The sequence below is a fragment of the Eptesicus fuscus genome, chromosome 9 (genome assembly GCF_027574615.1).
Source record: "Eptesicus fuscus isolate TK198812 chromosome 9, DD_ASM_mEF_20220401, whole genome shotgun sequence".
In the NCBI taxonomy this organism is placed as follows: Eukaryota; Metazoa; Chordata; class Mammalia; order Chiroptera; family Vespertilionidae; genus Eptesicus; species Eptesicus fuscus.
In genome coordinates, this window is record NC_072481.1 from 84,639,622 (window position 1) to 84,655,588 (window position 15,967).

At 48.4% G+C, this 15,967-nt stretch overlaps 1 protein-coding gene and 1 long non-coding RNA gene across 2 annotated transcripts; one reads left to right on the plus strand and one right to left on the minus strand.

The window, feature by feature from the left end:
* The first annotated feature begins 1,436 nt into the window (after positions 1-1,436).
* Positions 1,437-7,944, plus strand: LOC114233194 (ral guanine nucleotide dissociation stimulator-like). The gene is made up of 7 exons (XM_028152430.2): positions 1,437-1,617; positions 2,044-2,154; positions 2,784-2,894; positions 3,606-3,716; positions 5,808-6,001; positions 7,373-7,563; positions 7,711-7,944. The coding sequence occupies exons 1-7, from the start codon at positions 1,477-1,479 to the stop codon at positions 7,872-7,874; spliced, it is 1,023 nt and encodes a 340-aa protein (XP_028008231.2). The 5' UTR covers positions 1,437-1,476; the 3' UTR covers positions 7,875-7,944.
* LOC129150370 (uncharacterized) lies at positions 7,870-14,816 on the minus strand. The gene is made up of 3 exons (XR_008557104.1): positions 14,589-14,816; positions 10,804-10,868; positions 7,870-9,512 (listed from the first exon to the last, which is right to left on the minus strand). It is a non-coding gene; the product is annotated as an uncharacterized LOC129150370 (long non-coding RNA).
* Between the last annotated feature and the right edge of the window lie 1,151 nt (positions 14,817-15,967).

Sequence of the window (15,967 nt, forward strand, 5' to 3'; positions counted from 1 at the left end):
GAAGGTTGAGAACCACTGTTCTAGACATTGTAACAGGAATTTTTAAACTGACTTATAACATGTACACACTGCCCTTGGGATAGGCCCCACGCTCCCACCATTTTTCAAACATTAGTTCTTTTACACTCTCCAGGACCTCAGAGAGGGCATGTCTTTATTATTGCCATGTGTCAAACGGGCACACTAAGGCAAAACAACATGCTCTCACACCTGTAAAGTACAATACTAACACCTCACAACTTCTGTGGACCGGGCATCTGGGCACGGTTGGGCTGTGTGTCTCTGCCCCCAAGGTCTCTGTGAAGCAGGAAGTATGTTTTCACTGAGGCCGGACTAGGAACAGATTTCCCCCCAAGGTCACTCCCCTGGTTTGTGTCAGGATGCAGGTTGGACGGAGGAGAGCTCTAGCTCCTGCCTGTTGGCCTGGGCACTCCCTCTCTTCTCTCCAATGAAGTCTCTACATAGGGCAGCTTAAAACATGGGTGCTTGCTCTCCTACTTCCACGGATAAGACAGACAGACAGACAGACAGAGAGACAGACAGGCAGACAAACACAGATATATGTAGAGAAAATGAAGTAGAGGCTTAGAGGAAGGAAGGAAACTCAAGAATGACAGAGGAGTGACAGGACATGACACCCCATCACCTGGGCTGTATTCTCAGCTGTTCAGAAGCCAGTTCCTAAGCACTCAGCGGACACACAGGATGTTCCCACCAGGAGGCAGGAATCACTAGAAGCCACTGTGAAGGCTCCCGCCACATGGACTGACATGAGGTACGGGGTCTGATTCTAAGTTTAACAAGAGACCACTGCGAGGTTTTAGATCAGTAAATGACAATATCTGAATTTCCTATCATTTTAACCCCTTCTAGGTGCAGACATGAGGCCAAGATAGGCAGTGACTTCCCCAAGATCACACACTAGCCCCTCCCCCCCGCCCCCGCCCCGCCTGGCATGTTTAGGTTGATGTTCCATGCTACAACCCACCCCTTCTGGTAATGCTTCCACTTCTATGTTTGTGTACCAGATTCATGGGACACCAGCCCACAGGCTGTGATAGAGGCATTATCTCATCCACACCTGATGAGGCCCTTAGGAAATGGTGTCTAGCATCACTCTCACTGTGCAGGTAGGGAGATTGGGGCGGGCCTGGGAGGCACAAAGGCTTCCCCAGGGCACAGAACTCATAAGAAAAAGGAGGTGTGAACTCAGCTTTCTCCTCCAAGCTGGGGACCTGGGACATGCCCAGGGAACTGTGGGAAGGGCTGTGTTAGGTATTGGTGTACATGTGTGGAGATGACATGGGCCAGGAGGGGTAACAGTCAACAGCCCAGAGGGGGCTTTCGGTCACTCTGATTGGAGGAAGGGTCCCAGGTCATGGAACCTTGAAAGGGTGACCTCACTTCCTCGGTGACAGAATCCCAACAGAAAAGAGAAGTCTAGTTCACTTGACTGCAGGCAGGCAGGAGCGGAGGATGTTTCTCTGTTGCTTCCCGACTTTGTGCCGAGGTTCTGGGCAGAAGAAAGCCCAGAATAAGAGATATTTCTGTTGCTGTAGAATCTGGCGCAAGTGCCACCATGGACACCTCTCGTCCTCTGGCAGGAGGCGACCTCAGGTAACCAAGGGCTGGCCTGTCCAGGCCAGACCCCAACTGGGATCCCACCAGGCCAGCCCCAGCCCCTGACCCCTCATCCTACATACCTGTGTTGGGGCTGGGGAGGGAAAGTGGGGGATGAAGGGCACTCATCCTGGGCAGGAGCTGGTTGTTGGCAGTTGGAAGCCTGGGGGGTCTGTCATGTTCATACCCAACTCATGGCTGGTGGGATGGAAATGTGAGCGCTGTGTACCAAACTCCTCACACACTTGTTAATCTTGAGCCCACAAGGTGTCATATCGTGCCTTCCCTGGCTGGAGGTTTTGCAGATGCCCCTCTGTGCCTGATCTGGGGAACAGAATTTGTGGTGGGCATCTCCCTGAGCTGGCAACGCCCAGGCAGGCCACTGATACCCCCTTGGCCCGGCACTGGGCTCTGTCTTTGTAGAGCTCCAATGAGGATGTCGTAGAGGAGCTGGTTGAGGCATTCACTTATGCCGTCAACCAGTGCAAAGGACAAGAATGCCAGGCCAGGAACACCATCCAGTGCCAGGCTGAGGTGAGAGCTGTCCCACATACAGGACCGGAGATGACTGGGGTGGGACCAAAACCCAGACTCAAATATGGGGCCCACTCCCAAAGACATCTATCCCTCCAATACTCCCATCCAGGTTCCTGGTAGGGTAGGAATAGTCTTCCCGTATTTGTTGAAATGGTAGAGAAAAAAATTCTTGCTGTCTTTGCATTTGGCTCATTATGATTGTCTAACTACCTGCCCCAGGTATCCTGTGGAGCAGTCAGCTCGACTGTCCTTGAACAACTTTTCCAACCCTTACATATCATCACACTTGATAGGGTGGTTTGTACAAAAACACAAGAAAGGAAAAAGAAAAAAGCATGGGGAGGAACGAAGGTATTGGACACATTTCTCTGCAACCTGTCATCTCACAGAGCATGGCAAACCATTGTAGGCCGGCCAGGTCAGGAGCTGTGGCCTTATCCACCAGCATTTTGGTGGTGTTGGACCTTGACATGATTCAATCCTTCTGTCAGTTCAGCAGGGCCGCCGGGAATATCCTCACTGTGTCCTAACAGAATGTACCAGTTTGCTAGGTCTGCCATAACAGGGGACCACAGATGGAAGGTTTTGGATGCCTACTGGCTCAGTACCCAGCTCTGTTTTTGCAGAACTCCAATGAGGACGTCATTGAGGAGGTGGCCCACGGGCCCCACTATACCATCTGCCGGGTCAGGGTGCAGGTGCACCAGGCCAACAACAGCAGCCAGTGCTGGTCTGAGGTGAGAATTGGCCTGGGGGGGGGGGGGTCTCCACACCCAGGAACCCAAGATGACCAGGGAGGGTCAAGAACCCAGACTCAAATCTGGGGACTCCCCCGGGGCCCTCCCAAGGTGTTCCCACTAGTGTCCACAGGTTCATGCATAAAGGATTCTGGACCTCCACTTCTCCTTCCAACTACATGGTAGGCGAGAGAGACTCTCCTCACATAGTTTAGGAATATTAGAGAAGAAAAGTATGTTGTTTCACTTCACGGTAGGACACGAGCACATTTACATGTTGCTCTTTTGGTGGTTTGAATTACCTGACCCTGCTATCCTGGGAGCAGTCAGCATAACTGTCTTTAGAGACCTTCTCAGAGCCTTACACATCACACTTGATTGGGTGGTGTGAACAAAAACTAGACACACTTCTGTGCAATTTGTCATCTCTCAGAGCACAGCAAACCATTGTAGGCTGGCCACGTCAGGAGTCGTGACCTTCTGCATCTTCATATCACCTCAGAAAGGACATAGTTTTCCTCAGTGATTCAACCCTTCAGTGCTGCTGGAACTTACGAACAATTCTGCTGCTAGTTCAGCAGGGCTGCCGGGAACATCCTCATCGAGTCCTAACAGACTGTCTGAGTTGCCAGGGCTGCCGTAAGATAGAAGCGCAGATTGGGTGGAGGGTTCCTAATGCCTACTGGCCCGGGCCGGGCTCTGTCTCTGTAGAAGTCCAAAGAGGACACTGTGGAAGAGCTCATCGGTGGGTTCAACTCTTCTACCTCCCTAGACAAGGGGAAGGTGTGTGAGGCCACGGACACCATCCAGTGCCAGACTGAGGTAAGAGCTGGCCCAGGGGTGGTTGAGGGAAAGGAGTGTGTGTCCTCACCCACCACCCTGAGATGACCTGGCAGGGCTCAGAACCCAGACTCAAATCAGAGGACTCCCCAGGGATCCTCCTAGGGCTTCCCCTAGAGCAGTGGTTCTCAACCTTCCTAATGCCATGACCCTTTAATACAGTTCCTCATGTTGTGGTGACCCCCAACCATAAGATTATTTTTGTTGCTACTTCATAACTGTAATTTTGCTACTGTTATGAATCGTAAATATCTGTGTTTTCCGATGGTCTTAGGTGACCCTGCTAGCGGTTCTCAAGGTTGAGAACCGCTGCTGTAGAGCCTAAAACCATCAGAAAAGACCATCCTGTATTAAAGGGTCGCGGCATTAGGAAGGTTGAGAACCACTGCCCTAGAGTGTCCCACAGTCCCATGCACAAAGGAATCTAGAGCTCCACTTCTCCCTCCAGCTACATGGGAGGACACGTATTTGCAGGAATATTAAAGAGAGAGAAAAATATGTTGTTTCATTTCACAGTAGGCCACGAGCACATTTACATTTTCCTTTTTATGTTGTTTAAACTACCTGCCCCAGGTACCCTGTCCTTGCAGACCTCCAATGAGAGGTCCTCTGCCACTGCCATGCAGACTTTCAGTGCTGTGGGACAGTGGCAAAATTCAATTCAGGCACCACACCAGCAGTGCTGAGAGAAACACTTAAGTTTGTCCAAATGTACTGTATGAGTTTCCTCCTGCTGCTATAACATCAAACCAGACTGGTTGGTATAAACAGCAGACGTTCATTTTCTCACAATTCCAGAGGCTACAGGTTAGAGATGAGGGTGTCACCAGGGCCGGTTCCTCCTGAGGGGGCCTCTTCTGGGCTTGTAGATGGATGTCTTCTATCTCTGTGCCACAAGGAGTCCCCTCTTTGCTTCCGTATATCCTCCCCTTCTCTTCTAAGTGCACTAGTCATATTGGATTAAGACCAAGACCACTGAATTCCCTTTTACCTGAATGGATTGCTTAGAGACTAGAACTCAAGGACAAGCACATTCTCAAGTTCTAGTGGTTCCAAAGTCATGGAATTTGGGTGACACAATTCACACCACAATGGATATACTATTCCCAGCTGGAGACAGATGTCCAGTCCTGATGGGAGGATGTGCACGTGTAACATTTTAAGAGCTGCAGCCTGATTACAAATGGAAAAGACTGGAGCAGGGATGTTGCCAACATCAGTTTTGTGATGATGGCCGCTGACTAGCACCCAATATGGCCCAGGGATCTCTCAATCATTTAAATTTTGACCAATCCAAGACCAGGTTGTTCAGGGCAATCACAGTGTTCCTTGACTAGCAACTGCCTCATGGGTACTTTGACTCACCCGTCAGCTTTCCACTAGCCACATGGATTAGCTACTTCCTGAGTCATGTGCTTGCACTCCAACTTTCTCCAGTCTGGATTCATCAAGCCTTTGCCCCTTCCCTGAATCTGGGATCTCCATAATGAGGGTCCAAAAATGTCCTTTAATGTAAAAGGAAGAAACATAAGTGTCATTTTGGGAGACAATGGTTTTCATAGGCGGGGTCTATCCTGTAACCTGTCCTCCAACTTGGAGGGGATGAGGTTCCCAAGGCCCTTTCCATCCAGGTCAGGAGCAGAGAAGTCTCAGGCAGCTAAGAGGGAATGTCATGCAGTCCTAGCTTGGGACAGTTCTCAGTTCTGACCAGCATGCCCTGGAGCTGCCACTTGACATCCCTAAGCCTCTGGGTTCTCATCTCTACATAATGGAGATGTTTCTAGAGAACTCATTGGAACAATGGTCTTCATTCATAAAGACTATTTATACAAGGAGGTCTGTTGCTCCTTAGCTAAAGCAACATGCCTAGAAGGTAATAATTGTATAAATATCCCCCGTCCACCAAACTTAAGTGGTACCTTTAAAACCTAGAACCTGGTTCAGTGTGGCCACTCCTGTCCTTCCTCTTGCACACGCCCCTAAGGGTCTGAGAGTTCCTGCCTGAGCTCCAGACCTCATCCTCCTCATGATTCACAGGGATGCCACTGACGGATCCCTCCTTGTCCCACCCAGTGTGCAGCTGAATTAGCACGTAACCTGCGTGAGGCTAACAGGATGCGGGCCCTACAGGAAGGCACACTGAGGAAGGTGGCAGCATCGATGGTACCAGCTCTCCCGGGTGGAAACATCTCCCGCACTGCCACATTTATATCCATCCACCCGGCCTTATCCAGAGCCCAAGAATTCCTGGACCTGCTGTTTACTAGGTGAGCACAGTCCCCCTTCTTGGGCATAGTGGTGATTCTGAGCACTGCTAGCTATGTGTCTTGAAAAGGTCACCACATCTCTGTGAGCCTCAGTTTGCTCTTCTGAAAAGTGAGGTAAAGGGTAGAGGATAAACATCATAAGGTTCTTACAGAGACTACTGTAGGGATGAGCCATAGCAGGTGCTAACCTGCTGCCTGGCTCTGCGGAAAGGGCTGCTGGACGGGCTATGGTTGTCCATGCCTATTATTTCTCTGTCCCCCATGAAAAGTCATCTGCCTGACCCATCAGTGGCCTGTGGCATTTCTGTTTTTTCATTTTATTTTATTGTTAGTTTTTATGTTTTCCTTGGCCTGTGGCATTTCTGAGTTTGCAAAAGCACATGGAAAACAACCAGTCAAGGAGTTCAGGACTCCACTTAGCTGATCCCGGTCCTCATCGTTGGTGTTGGCAGACTAGGGAGAGCAGGGGATGGTTTTCGTTGGAGTTCATGTATTCAACAATGTGTACTAAGCACCTACCACAAGTAGGTACTTTCGGAGACACTTAGCATAACTCGGAGAATGAAGGAGACACAATCCCTGGGCCCCAGTTCCACTTAGTGAATCAGACAGTGACACTGTCCATCATGCACAGGTCCTGTCCCCCACCCATCAGATCTGATGCCATCAAGGTCTTCTCCACATCTGGAGGCATACCTCCTCATAATGACCAGGGTGACACAGCACAGGACCAAGTCAAAAAGCGAGTGGTCTTTGGGTCCAGAAGGAGGGCCTCCTGAGTCCACAGGATGAAGGCAATGGGTGGGGAGGGCCTAGCAGAACCACGATCTTACACATCTTCTCCTTCCCAAGGGAGGCCTGAGCCCTGATGGCTTCTATTCTGGGAGGACAGGGGTCAAAGAGGACTGTGCATGGGGCCCCTGGCCTCATGGGACCTAAGAAGAAGGGTGGGCCGAGTTGTCCCCCAGAACCCCAAGCCCACCACAGTCCCATCCTGCTCTGCCTACTCCTCTCCACAGTCCTCTCTCCTAATCACCATCGCCAGGCTCAAAACGGCCTGCTCACACATCTGTCTCAACCCTCAGTGCAGGTGCCCAGGTGTATGGAGGGCTGGGCTGGGCAGGGGACTGGACATTCAGGAGAACTGTCAGAGGGAAGAAAAGACTCACACAGATGCCGTGTGAAAGTTGCTTAATCACCAGGCCTGCTGCTCTCAGAACAGCCACTAAGGGATTGGGGCTGGCATGGGGCTGGCCCCTAGATGGGCGGGGGCAGGCACAAAGGTCTGGTCCCAAACAAGGGTGCCCTGGGAGGGCAGTGTGTAAGCAAAGACCAGGATTCTGACTCCGCTGCCTACCTGCCTCTCCCTAGAGCCATTGCTTCTACGGTGGGAAGCTGGCCCGACCAGGTGCAGGGTTTTGGCCGGGCTCTCCGCTTCCCCTGGTTCCAGCTGAAGCAGGCCTCAGTGCAGGCCAACTTCCCTGCCCCACACCACGCGGACCACAACCATCTCCTTTGGATGGAGCTGGAGCATCTAGAGCCCACCCAGGCCATGCTGGAAGGTGAGGGGAACGCAGTCTGAGAAGATGATCTGGGGAGGGGAGATTCATGGGCCGCAGGGCCCTTATAGGCAGTGCATCTTTCCTGTCTTTGGCAAGGCACGGGAACATCAGGTCTGTGTCTGAATCTGTCCATTTCTCCTGCTCCAGGTCCACCTCCAGGGCTCCAGAGCACTCCAGAGCCGGAGGAAGGGCCTGCTCAAGTGCCAGCGGCTGGTCCAGCCAGAGGCCCCTCCCTGGCCTGGCCAGGCATGAAGCTGCACCCGAAGTCATCATGGAGGCGTCTTTTTGAACCTTATTTTTTTCTGTCTTAAAAATTCTAAGCAATTATCCTAAATATATAGACAAATAAGAGGAATATACCCCAACAGTATATGTATAATAGCCAAAAACAAGTTTCCATTAAGTGAACTATATATCATTAAATGAAATACTTTGGAAACAATAGAAATAAAGTTGTTGATTAAAAATATCTGTAGACGATACCTGCTCATATACATATGCATACTATAATTGTGCACTTATTATGTGTAACCATTATAAATATGGAAGTATACATTTTTAAATCACTTCTAAAACAGATTTAAATTTTGTGATAAGTAAACAAATATAAACTGATAAAATGGAGAAATAAAATTTGGAAATGTATCCAACACAATGTCAACACTTGTGAACTCTTGTAAGAGGGACTACTAGAAATGACTGTCTCTTCCCTTTTTGCTCAGTCTATTTCCTGGTTTTTGTACAAGGATCATATATTCATTACCAGACATTTCAAGACTATTTATATAGACGACACTTTAAGAGTCTTTGAATTATCTCACCAATATCAATAATATCTTTCTAAATTTTCCCAACTGCTGTTTGAGATCTTGAAATGATCTCATCAAAAGCAACACTAACTTGATGAGCTATGTTCTTTTTCCCTCAGTGTTTAGTTTGATTTGCTCTCTGAGCACTGAGAGCCACTAGGCTGGCTAATAATATTTAAAATCACTAGGGATAGAAAGAGCATTGCTTTGGTTGTAACTGAAATAATTCAAAAGAACTCTCTCCACTAAACACTTACTTAATCGTTTTATGTTTCCTTCTTGAGCCCAGAATTGAACATACCGGTCAAATTCAACTGAGGAATAGGCAATGGTTGCCCTGGGACAGGATGGTATGAAAACAAGGAAAACCTTCCCAGTCCTACTTGAAGGGCCACAGTTCACTGACACAACTGAAACAACCTATCATTAAAATTAAACCCAACATGTCAACAATTTTTAAGCCAAAATAAAAAAAATGGGAATGTGATCTGTAGCAATTATTTCACAAAGAAAGCTTGCTGTGTAAGATGAAGCCACATCATGTCAATTCATACAAACATGTGGCTGAATCACCCATAGGCGGTCATTCTCATGTTAATACTCTTGCTTCGAGGGGAGACACATTTTCTAGCTTTTGATTTCTATTTGGTTTGAATGAAAACCAGCTGGTCTGTAAACCAAGCCAACACTCCTCAGGTATGCACCAAGGGAAACCTAAAGGTCGACACTAACTGAATTTTAAGTTTTACTTCATTTTAGTTCATGTAAATTTAATTTTGAAAAGTTTTATGTAGCTAGTGGTAATCATATTGGAGAGAGTAGTTACAGATACTAGCAAATAGATTGAAAACAGGCATCCCTGAATGTCAGGATACCTTTCCTCCACAAGTCCACACAGAAGACATTTACAGGACCATTAGCGCCCATCTTATAAACAGGAAGACCACTTTCTCACGGCCATTCCCTGACTCGTCCGCGTCTTCATCCTCATCCTCGTGGGCAGAGGCAGCCTCCTTCAGCAGCAGTTTGATGCTCAGCTGCCCCATCAACTGCCCCACGTCCCTCACAGTTGGGACACCTGTGGTCACGGGCTCGTGAAAGAAAGTCTCAGAGATGATTTCCAAGACAATATTTTCCTCCCTGAGAAAAAGAATAATAATATAGAGAAGACTTTATTTAAAATCACTAGGGATTTTGATGCTAGGCGCTGTGCCACCTTCCTGTTGCTGGCAGCCATATTGTGAACATGAATGAAGAGTGAAGAGAATGAGCAGCTGAATTCAATCCTAGATCCACCCACCTGTGGGTTTGTTACTTTGGAAGAAAAACAAATCCCTCCTGTGTAAGACACTTTCATCAGGATTCCCTTGTTTAAAATCCTCAGCTTCCACAATGAATGAGATCCTTACAACTCCTGAATAGGGGCAAGGTTGTATCATTTCTTGGTATTGCAAGAAATGGGTAAATGTGGGAGCAGGGAGGACGACAGAGGAAAGATGGGAGATGTTTAAAAGAAGTAGCTACAGTCTTCCAACTATTCCAGAGGGCAACTCTGAGACACAGGCATGACACAGCTCTAAGCTGCGGTAGGAAAGTATGATGCCAATGAGGATCTCAAAGTGTGACCAGAAGAAAGGAGTGAAGGAGGAACGAGACTGGAAAAATAAGCAAAGGTCAGCATATGGAGGGCCTGGAGGGATATGCTAAGGATTTTGGACTTACTTCTACAGGCATAGAAAACCACTGTCAGTTTTAAATAAAACACATGATCATATTTACATTTTCAAATATCTTTGGGCTGCAGGTAGGGTAGAGAACAGTTTGGAAGAGGGCAATATTAGAGGTTGACAGACCAGACAGAACACATCCTATCAAGAGACCATGATGTCAACATGACTTAGGACTCTCAGTGCTAACTTGGACGTGGGGGAAAGAGTGAAATGCACTTTTCCTCAGCACAGAGACACCCTAATCAGAATCAAGTCCACACCTGCGGGAACCAGCCACCTCACATTCACTCCAGGGTCAAACCTGCACTGACCTTGATTTGTTTGCCTGAGAAACCAACAGGCTTCAGAGAGCTTGCCTCGGAGTGCCGGCCACAGTACACACACACACACACACACACACACACACACACACACACACAAATGAGGATTATAATTCTGTAGAGACCTCACTCTAAGTTGGCTCCTCCCTCCCAGATAAGCAGAGTGAAAAAAGCAAGGGTGGCTTAAGAGACTAAAAAATTCCTCTCAGGGAAGAGAAGGAACAAAGATGACCTCAGGCAAGCAGCCCCTCTTCCCAGTTCCATACTGGATGGAGACAAACCTGCCAAGTGCAAAACCTGTGCCCCACCCCCACCCCCTCTCCTACCTACCCACACCCCGTGTACCACACAGAACATCCCGGACACAGCTCAAGATCATACCTGTTCACTGCACAGCACGGACAACTGGAGAACGACTTCCGATTCCCAGCACTTGGTCATTCTGCCTGAAAAGGGGAGGAGACAGAAACAAATTTAATAATACCGTCTTTTATGCCCTCTTCAGCCAGCTTCCTAGAGCAATAGGATTATTATGAACATTAACGCACCAACCAGGGTGCAAGGCAAGTACTGTGCCCCTTTTACAGAAACATAACCACTGAACCTCACAGCTGGCCGTTACTATATCACGTTCTGTCCAGTTTCTGCCAATGGGTCCACATTTTCCATTCTCTGCCTCGGAGAATCTGAAAAAAGGGCGAAGGCTTCATTAGGAACATGAGAAAGTCTTCATCTGCAATAGGAAGGACTTGTAAAGATGTAGAACACTTCCTGAGTGCAAAGGACAAGAAATAGGCATCACACTTCCGAGCCTGCCTTCTTAACAAAGGGGAAGGTGCCTATAGGTAGACCAGGTGCAGAGCAGGGGCCAGCGGAGGTCAGTTAAACCACAAACAGCACAACAAGGTCAGGACACCAACACTCAGGGACTAATGCGGAGCTCGGTTCCTCAGCAATTTCCTGCCAGTCCAAGGCAAAATGGCAAAAAACCAAAGCAGCAGCTACCATTTATGAAGCATCTTCCAAGATTTATAAATGTTATTGTAAGTCACATCTCACAACAACCCCTTGTGATCTCAAGGCCCATTAAACCCATTTTAGAAATCAATTCAACACTCTAAGAAAAACTTAAGACTTAGAAATGAGCAAAAGAGATTAAGGGATGTCCATTCAACGTCATGCTGAAGCCTATAGGTACTGTATTATCTGATCCTCTAGGAGTGTGTGCCTTTGCCTTTGAGAAAGCATAGGGGACTGGGCCCAGGACTCCAAGAGTGCCAGATGACCAAAAGGAATGCTGGACCCCAAAATGTCACCACCCCTCCACTCCACTCCCTACTCAAAAACAGAGGTAGCTGATTTTATCTCCCCTCTGTCTGCTTGAACTACTGACCCACATGCACAATTAATAAAGGTTTGACCACTATTTGTCCTTCTCTTGGCGATAATGAACAGTGGGTCATGTTGCCCCTACAGCTCAGGATCAATGTACTTACCAGGCAACAAAGCTGGAAAAGGAAGTCACCCAAGACTGGAATGGAAAATTCCACAAGCCTGTCTCTTTCAAAAAGCCCACCTTTGCCCAAAAGACCCCCTTTTTAAGAAAGTCCAATTTGTTCCCAGCTTACAAAAGCAGCCAAACAGAATCAGCCCCAGAGGTGGTTCAGAGGAACATCCTTTCCTCTGTGCTGTCTCCTTTGTGCTCAAGCATAAGCTTAATAAAATCTGTCTGGAAATTTCTATGGGGTTTCCCATTGATTCCTATCTTGGGGAACCCAAGAAGTCCAACACAGATCACACCTTGACTAGGCCACTTTACAACTCTTTAGAGATAGACTTTAACTTGTATTAAACTGTTAACAATGCAAATAATCCTTGTCCATAGAAATGCAAATTAATTGTGTTTTGTGAGATCCATTTGATTATTCCCCTAGAGACATAGCTTGTAAGTTTTAACATTTTTGACTGCATATACTTATGGTTCTTTGGTATTTCCTGTGAACAATTATAACATCTTTTCCAGTCCCTAATTAATTTCATGACTTAAAATAAAATCTTTGGTAGAGGTTTATATATTTATAAGCATCATGATTTTCACCTATCAGAACATGTAAAGAACTTCACTAATGAGAAAATAAATACCTTGACTTATTAATGCCTAGGTAGACGCAAACTCACCTGAAGATAAGAGCTCTAGCTATACAGAAATTCAACTGCCAGATTCCTTATTGCAATGCTCAACCATATGCTCATGTTACCCAGCAGGCAGGTGACACAGGGATGAACTAGGGTGAGTCACACAGGCTCTGGGGGCAAGGAATTGCAGGGGCTGCCAGGCCAAAAGCTCTTCCACCATGTGATGTGGTCCTGGAATTAAATGACTGGCCCAGGAATCAGTGAGTAAAGGAATCCAAGTCACAAAGTGCTAGAGGACAACATGGCCTTAGATGGAGCAAGGGATACCCCCTGGAGAGAGCAATTAAGTACATGACAATTAAGTACATAGATATGTTCAATAAATGTGTGGATTTGAATTAGTTATCCCACTTGCAAAGTATCCGGGACCAGACTCTCTTCCTCCCTGCTCTAGCCACATTTCTGGTGACAACACCAACTGTCTGACACTGCTGGGCACTCAATAAATACCTGGCAAACGAATTAAATGAATAAATCAATGCTGAAGAACAGAAAATACAAAATTCAAGTAGTGTTGGCATCTGAGGAAAGAATGTTGGTAGGGAAAATGGGTGCCACTGAGATTGGTAACCCTAAAAAGCCAATGGAGATCTCCATAGGATCACCTGGTATCTTCTTGGAATAATGTAGCTGGAATCATATGTTTTGGGGCTTTAGCCTGAGTGGAGGACTTGCAGATTTTTACTTAAACAAATACATAATTATAAAACAAAGGTCGGGGAGACATGTGCCACCAAATATTAATGTAAACAGGTTAATACGAATACTAAGATATGGTCCTTTTCTAATTGTATCGATTTTATTTACTTGTCCATTAGCTATTCACTGTATCCAGGTATTTTGAAATCTCAGCTTATTGTCCCAATTTTTCAGATGAGGCACTGAATCCCAAAAGTAGAGCCAGATTACACATTTTACATTAACTCTGTGAATTCCCATAGAAAATCCTATTGCTAACCAGACTTGGAATAAGTGACACCAGGACAGGGTAGCCCTGGAACTGGTGGGAGGGTAGGAACAAGGGTCACTTGGCTTCGGTTCCGGAGGATCCTTGGCCGTTCCTTCTACAGGACATGCTGAGCCACTTTAACACACTGGCCCCTCCCACTTATCCAGTCCGTAGGGATCAACATCATCTCTCTATGCAAAATAACTTGGTAAGCTAATGCATTATCAAATACAAAGAACTATCATTAGAGGATACCATTTTTTTTTTTTAAGTAGAAAAGAAAGACAAAAAGCCAATAAAGCCAAAGAAACTCCACCTAAGGGCAGATACCCCACTTGGCTCCCAAAATACTATAATTAAGATAAGTAACTTGATTGGCAACAGCAAATCCACTCAGGTCAAAAGACTCCACTAACAGCATCACACTCTCCGTTTAACAAACAGGTGGGGCCACGATCTCCCCACTAGCAGCTGAACATCTCCGGGTGTCCACGGGGCCATTTAGGGCTCAGGTCTTCCCCGCTGACTCTCTCCCCGGGCCTCTGGCGAGTAGCACCCAGGAGCGGGCGCGCCCAGCTAAAACTACTGGGGGTGAAGTTTCAAAGCCGTTTTCAAGCCACCTCTCCACCGGCTTCACAGGAAAGCGAAGAGAAGACCTCTCTGCAGCCCAGGATTCATCAGTTTCCCTTTGCTGGTCAGGAGACCAGAGGGCACGTCCCTTCCAGCCCCACTCAACTTCAGACACACCACCTGGCTCCACCCACAGTGCAACTATTGTGGCGCACACAAGGGGTCTTTAGAAAGCTGGCCCCAAGGAGATCCCAAATCAAAACGGCCTTTACGGAGCAGAAAAGTAACCCGGGGAAAATGTTCGCCCTCTCCCCTCTCACGCAGCCCACGCCCCTCCAGGAACCAGGGCGCCCCGGCGGAGCCCACCACGAGCCCACCGCCCTGCCCGGAGTTGCGCACCCTCACGTGCATCTCCACCGCCGCGTGGCTGCAGCCTCCTTGGCCTCCTCACCTTGCACATCGCGGAGGGGCCGGGAAGACGCGGTTGGCTCCCACGCCGCTGGTCCTTGTTAGTCTCTCGCGCCGCGGGTCGCGGACTGAGAGCACCCAGAGGCGGCAGGTGAGAACCCAGGACATCCCAGCTGTCCCCGCCTCTTCCAGAGGCCGCGCCCCCACCGCCACGGTAGTGGGGCCAGGACTCGCCCATAGAGGGTGCAGAAAAGCACAGGGCGCTGCTCCCCGATGCTAAGTCCCAGCCTCCGGCGACGGTCCGCCCCCGGTACTTCGAAGAGTTTGGTCAAACACCCCGCTCGCCCCCGCCGCGGTCCTTCCTGGGAAATGTAGTTCTGTGGCTCCCGTAGCCTGACGCCAGCGCCCCGGCCTGGACTACCAGCCCCACCACGCTCCGCGACGGGCGTGCAAATCCCAGCTTTGCAGCCGGGTCCGGTTGTGTGGAGTAACTGCGGTTGGGTGAATCCTTCAGGTTTTTCTCCCTTCCCCTGCTTGGGACGAGAGGGTGTTCGACCTGACCTGTTGTTTTTCCCAGCAGTGACAGTGTGGCCGTGGACGAGACCTTAGGGCAGGGCAGTCGCTCTTCTGGAGACGTCCGCTCGGGAGTGACTTCTCTAGCCTCAGTCCCAAGAGAAACGCACGCGGGACCCCCGCGCCCCGTGGAGTCTCCCTAGACCTGCGGAGGCCCAGGACTAATAAGTTTAGACCCCCCTGCCCTAAACGTTGTCTTGCACTTTGCGGTGCTGGGTGGCCCGCTTCCTCCGGATGGAGCCTGGTCCCACACCTGCCAGTGTGCCCTGCAGAGACCCTACAATTCTTGTCGACTGCAAGAACTTTCACAGAACTTAAAAGCTTTCTCTCTTCTTCTCTATCTGTAAGGTGTCTTACTGTAGGGCAGTGGTTTTCAACGGTGTGCTGCAAGAATTTTAAAACATACAGTACCTGACTATTGAGTCAGGAGTACTGACTACTTACTTTCCCCTTAGATTGTCAAATAAATAAAAAATCACAACAGCTGCCTGGCCTGTGTTGGTCCATGGTTAGAGTGATCATCCTGTGCACCAAAGGGTCCTGGGTTCGATTCCTGCTCAGAGCCCATACAGGAGGCAACCAATTGATGTTCCTCCCTCTCCTTTCCTCTCTATGCCCTCTTCCACCTCTACCCCCCTACCCCATAATCACCACACTGCTGTCCATGTTCATGAGTTCTCTTTTTTTTTTTTAACCCTTTCCCCCCTCCCCGCCTCCACCAGAACTGTCTGCCTGCTTTCTATGAGTCTGTCTCTATTTCACTTGGTAGTTCAGTTTCCTCTCCATCACAACTTATCTCGCTCTATTCACTTGACTGTCTCATTCAAAAGACTACAGCCCTTGATGGCA

Coding starts and splice junctions, on each gene's coding strand:
- LOC114233194 (XM_028152430.2), top strand. CDS start 1,477: ATGTTTCTCTGTTGCTTCCCGACTTTGTGCCGAGGTTCTGGGCAGAAG. Junction 1,618..2,043: donor CTGGCAGGAGGCGACCTCAG/GTAACCAAGGGC, acceptor CTGTCTTTGTAG/AGCTCCAATGAGGATGTCGT. Junction 6,002..7,372: donor CTGGACCTGCTGTTTACTAG/GTGAGCACAGTC, acceptor GCCTCTCCCTAG/AGCCATTGCTTCTACGGTGG.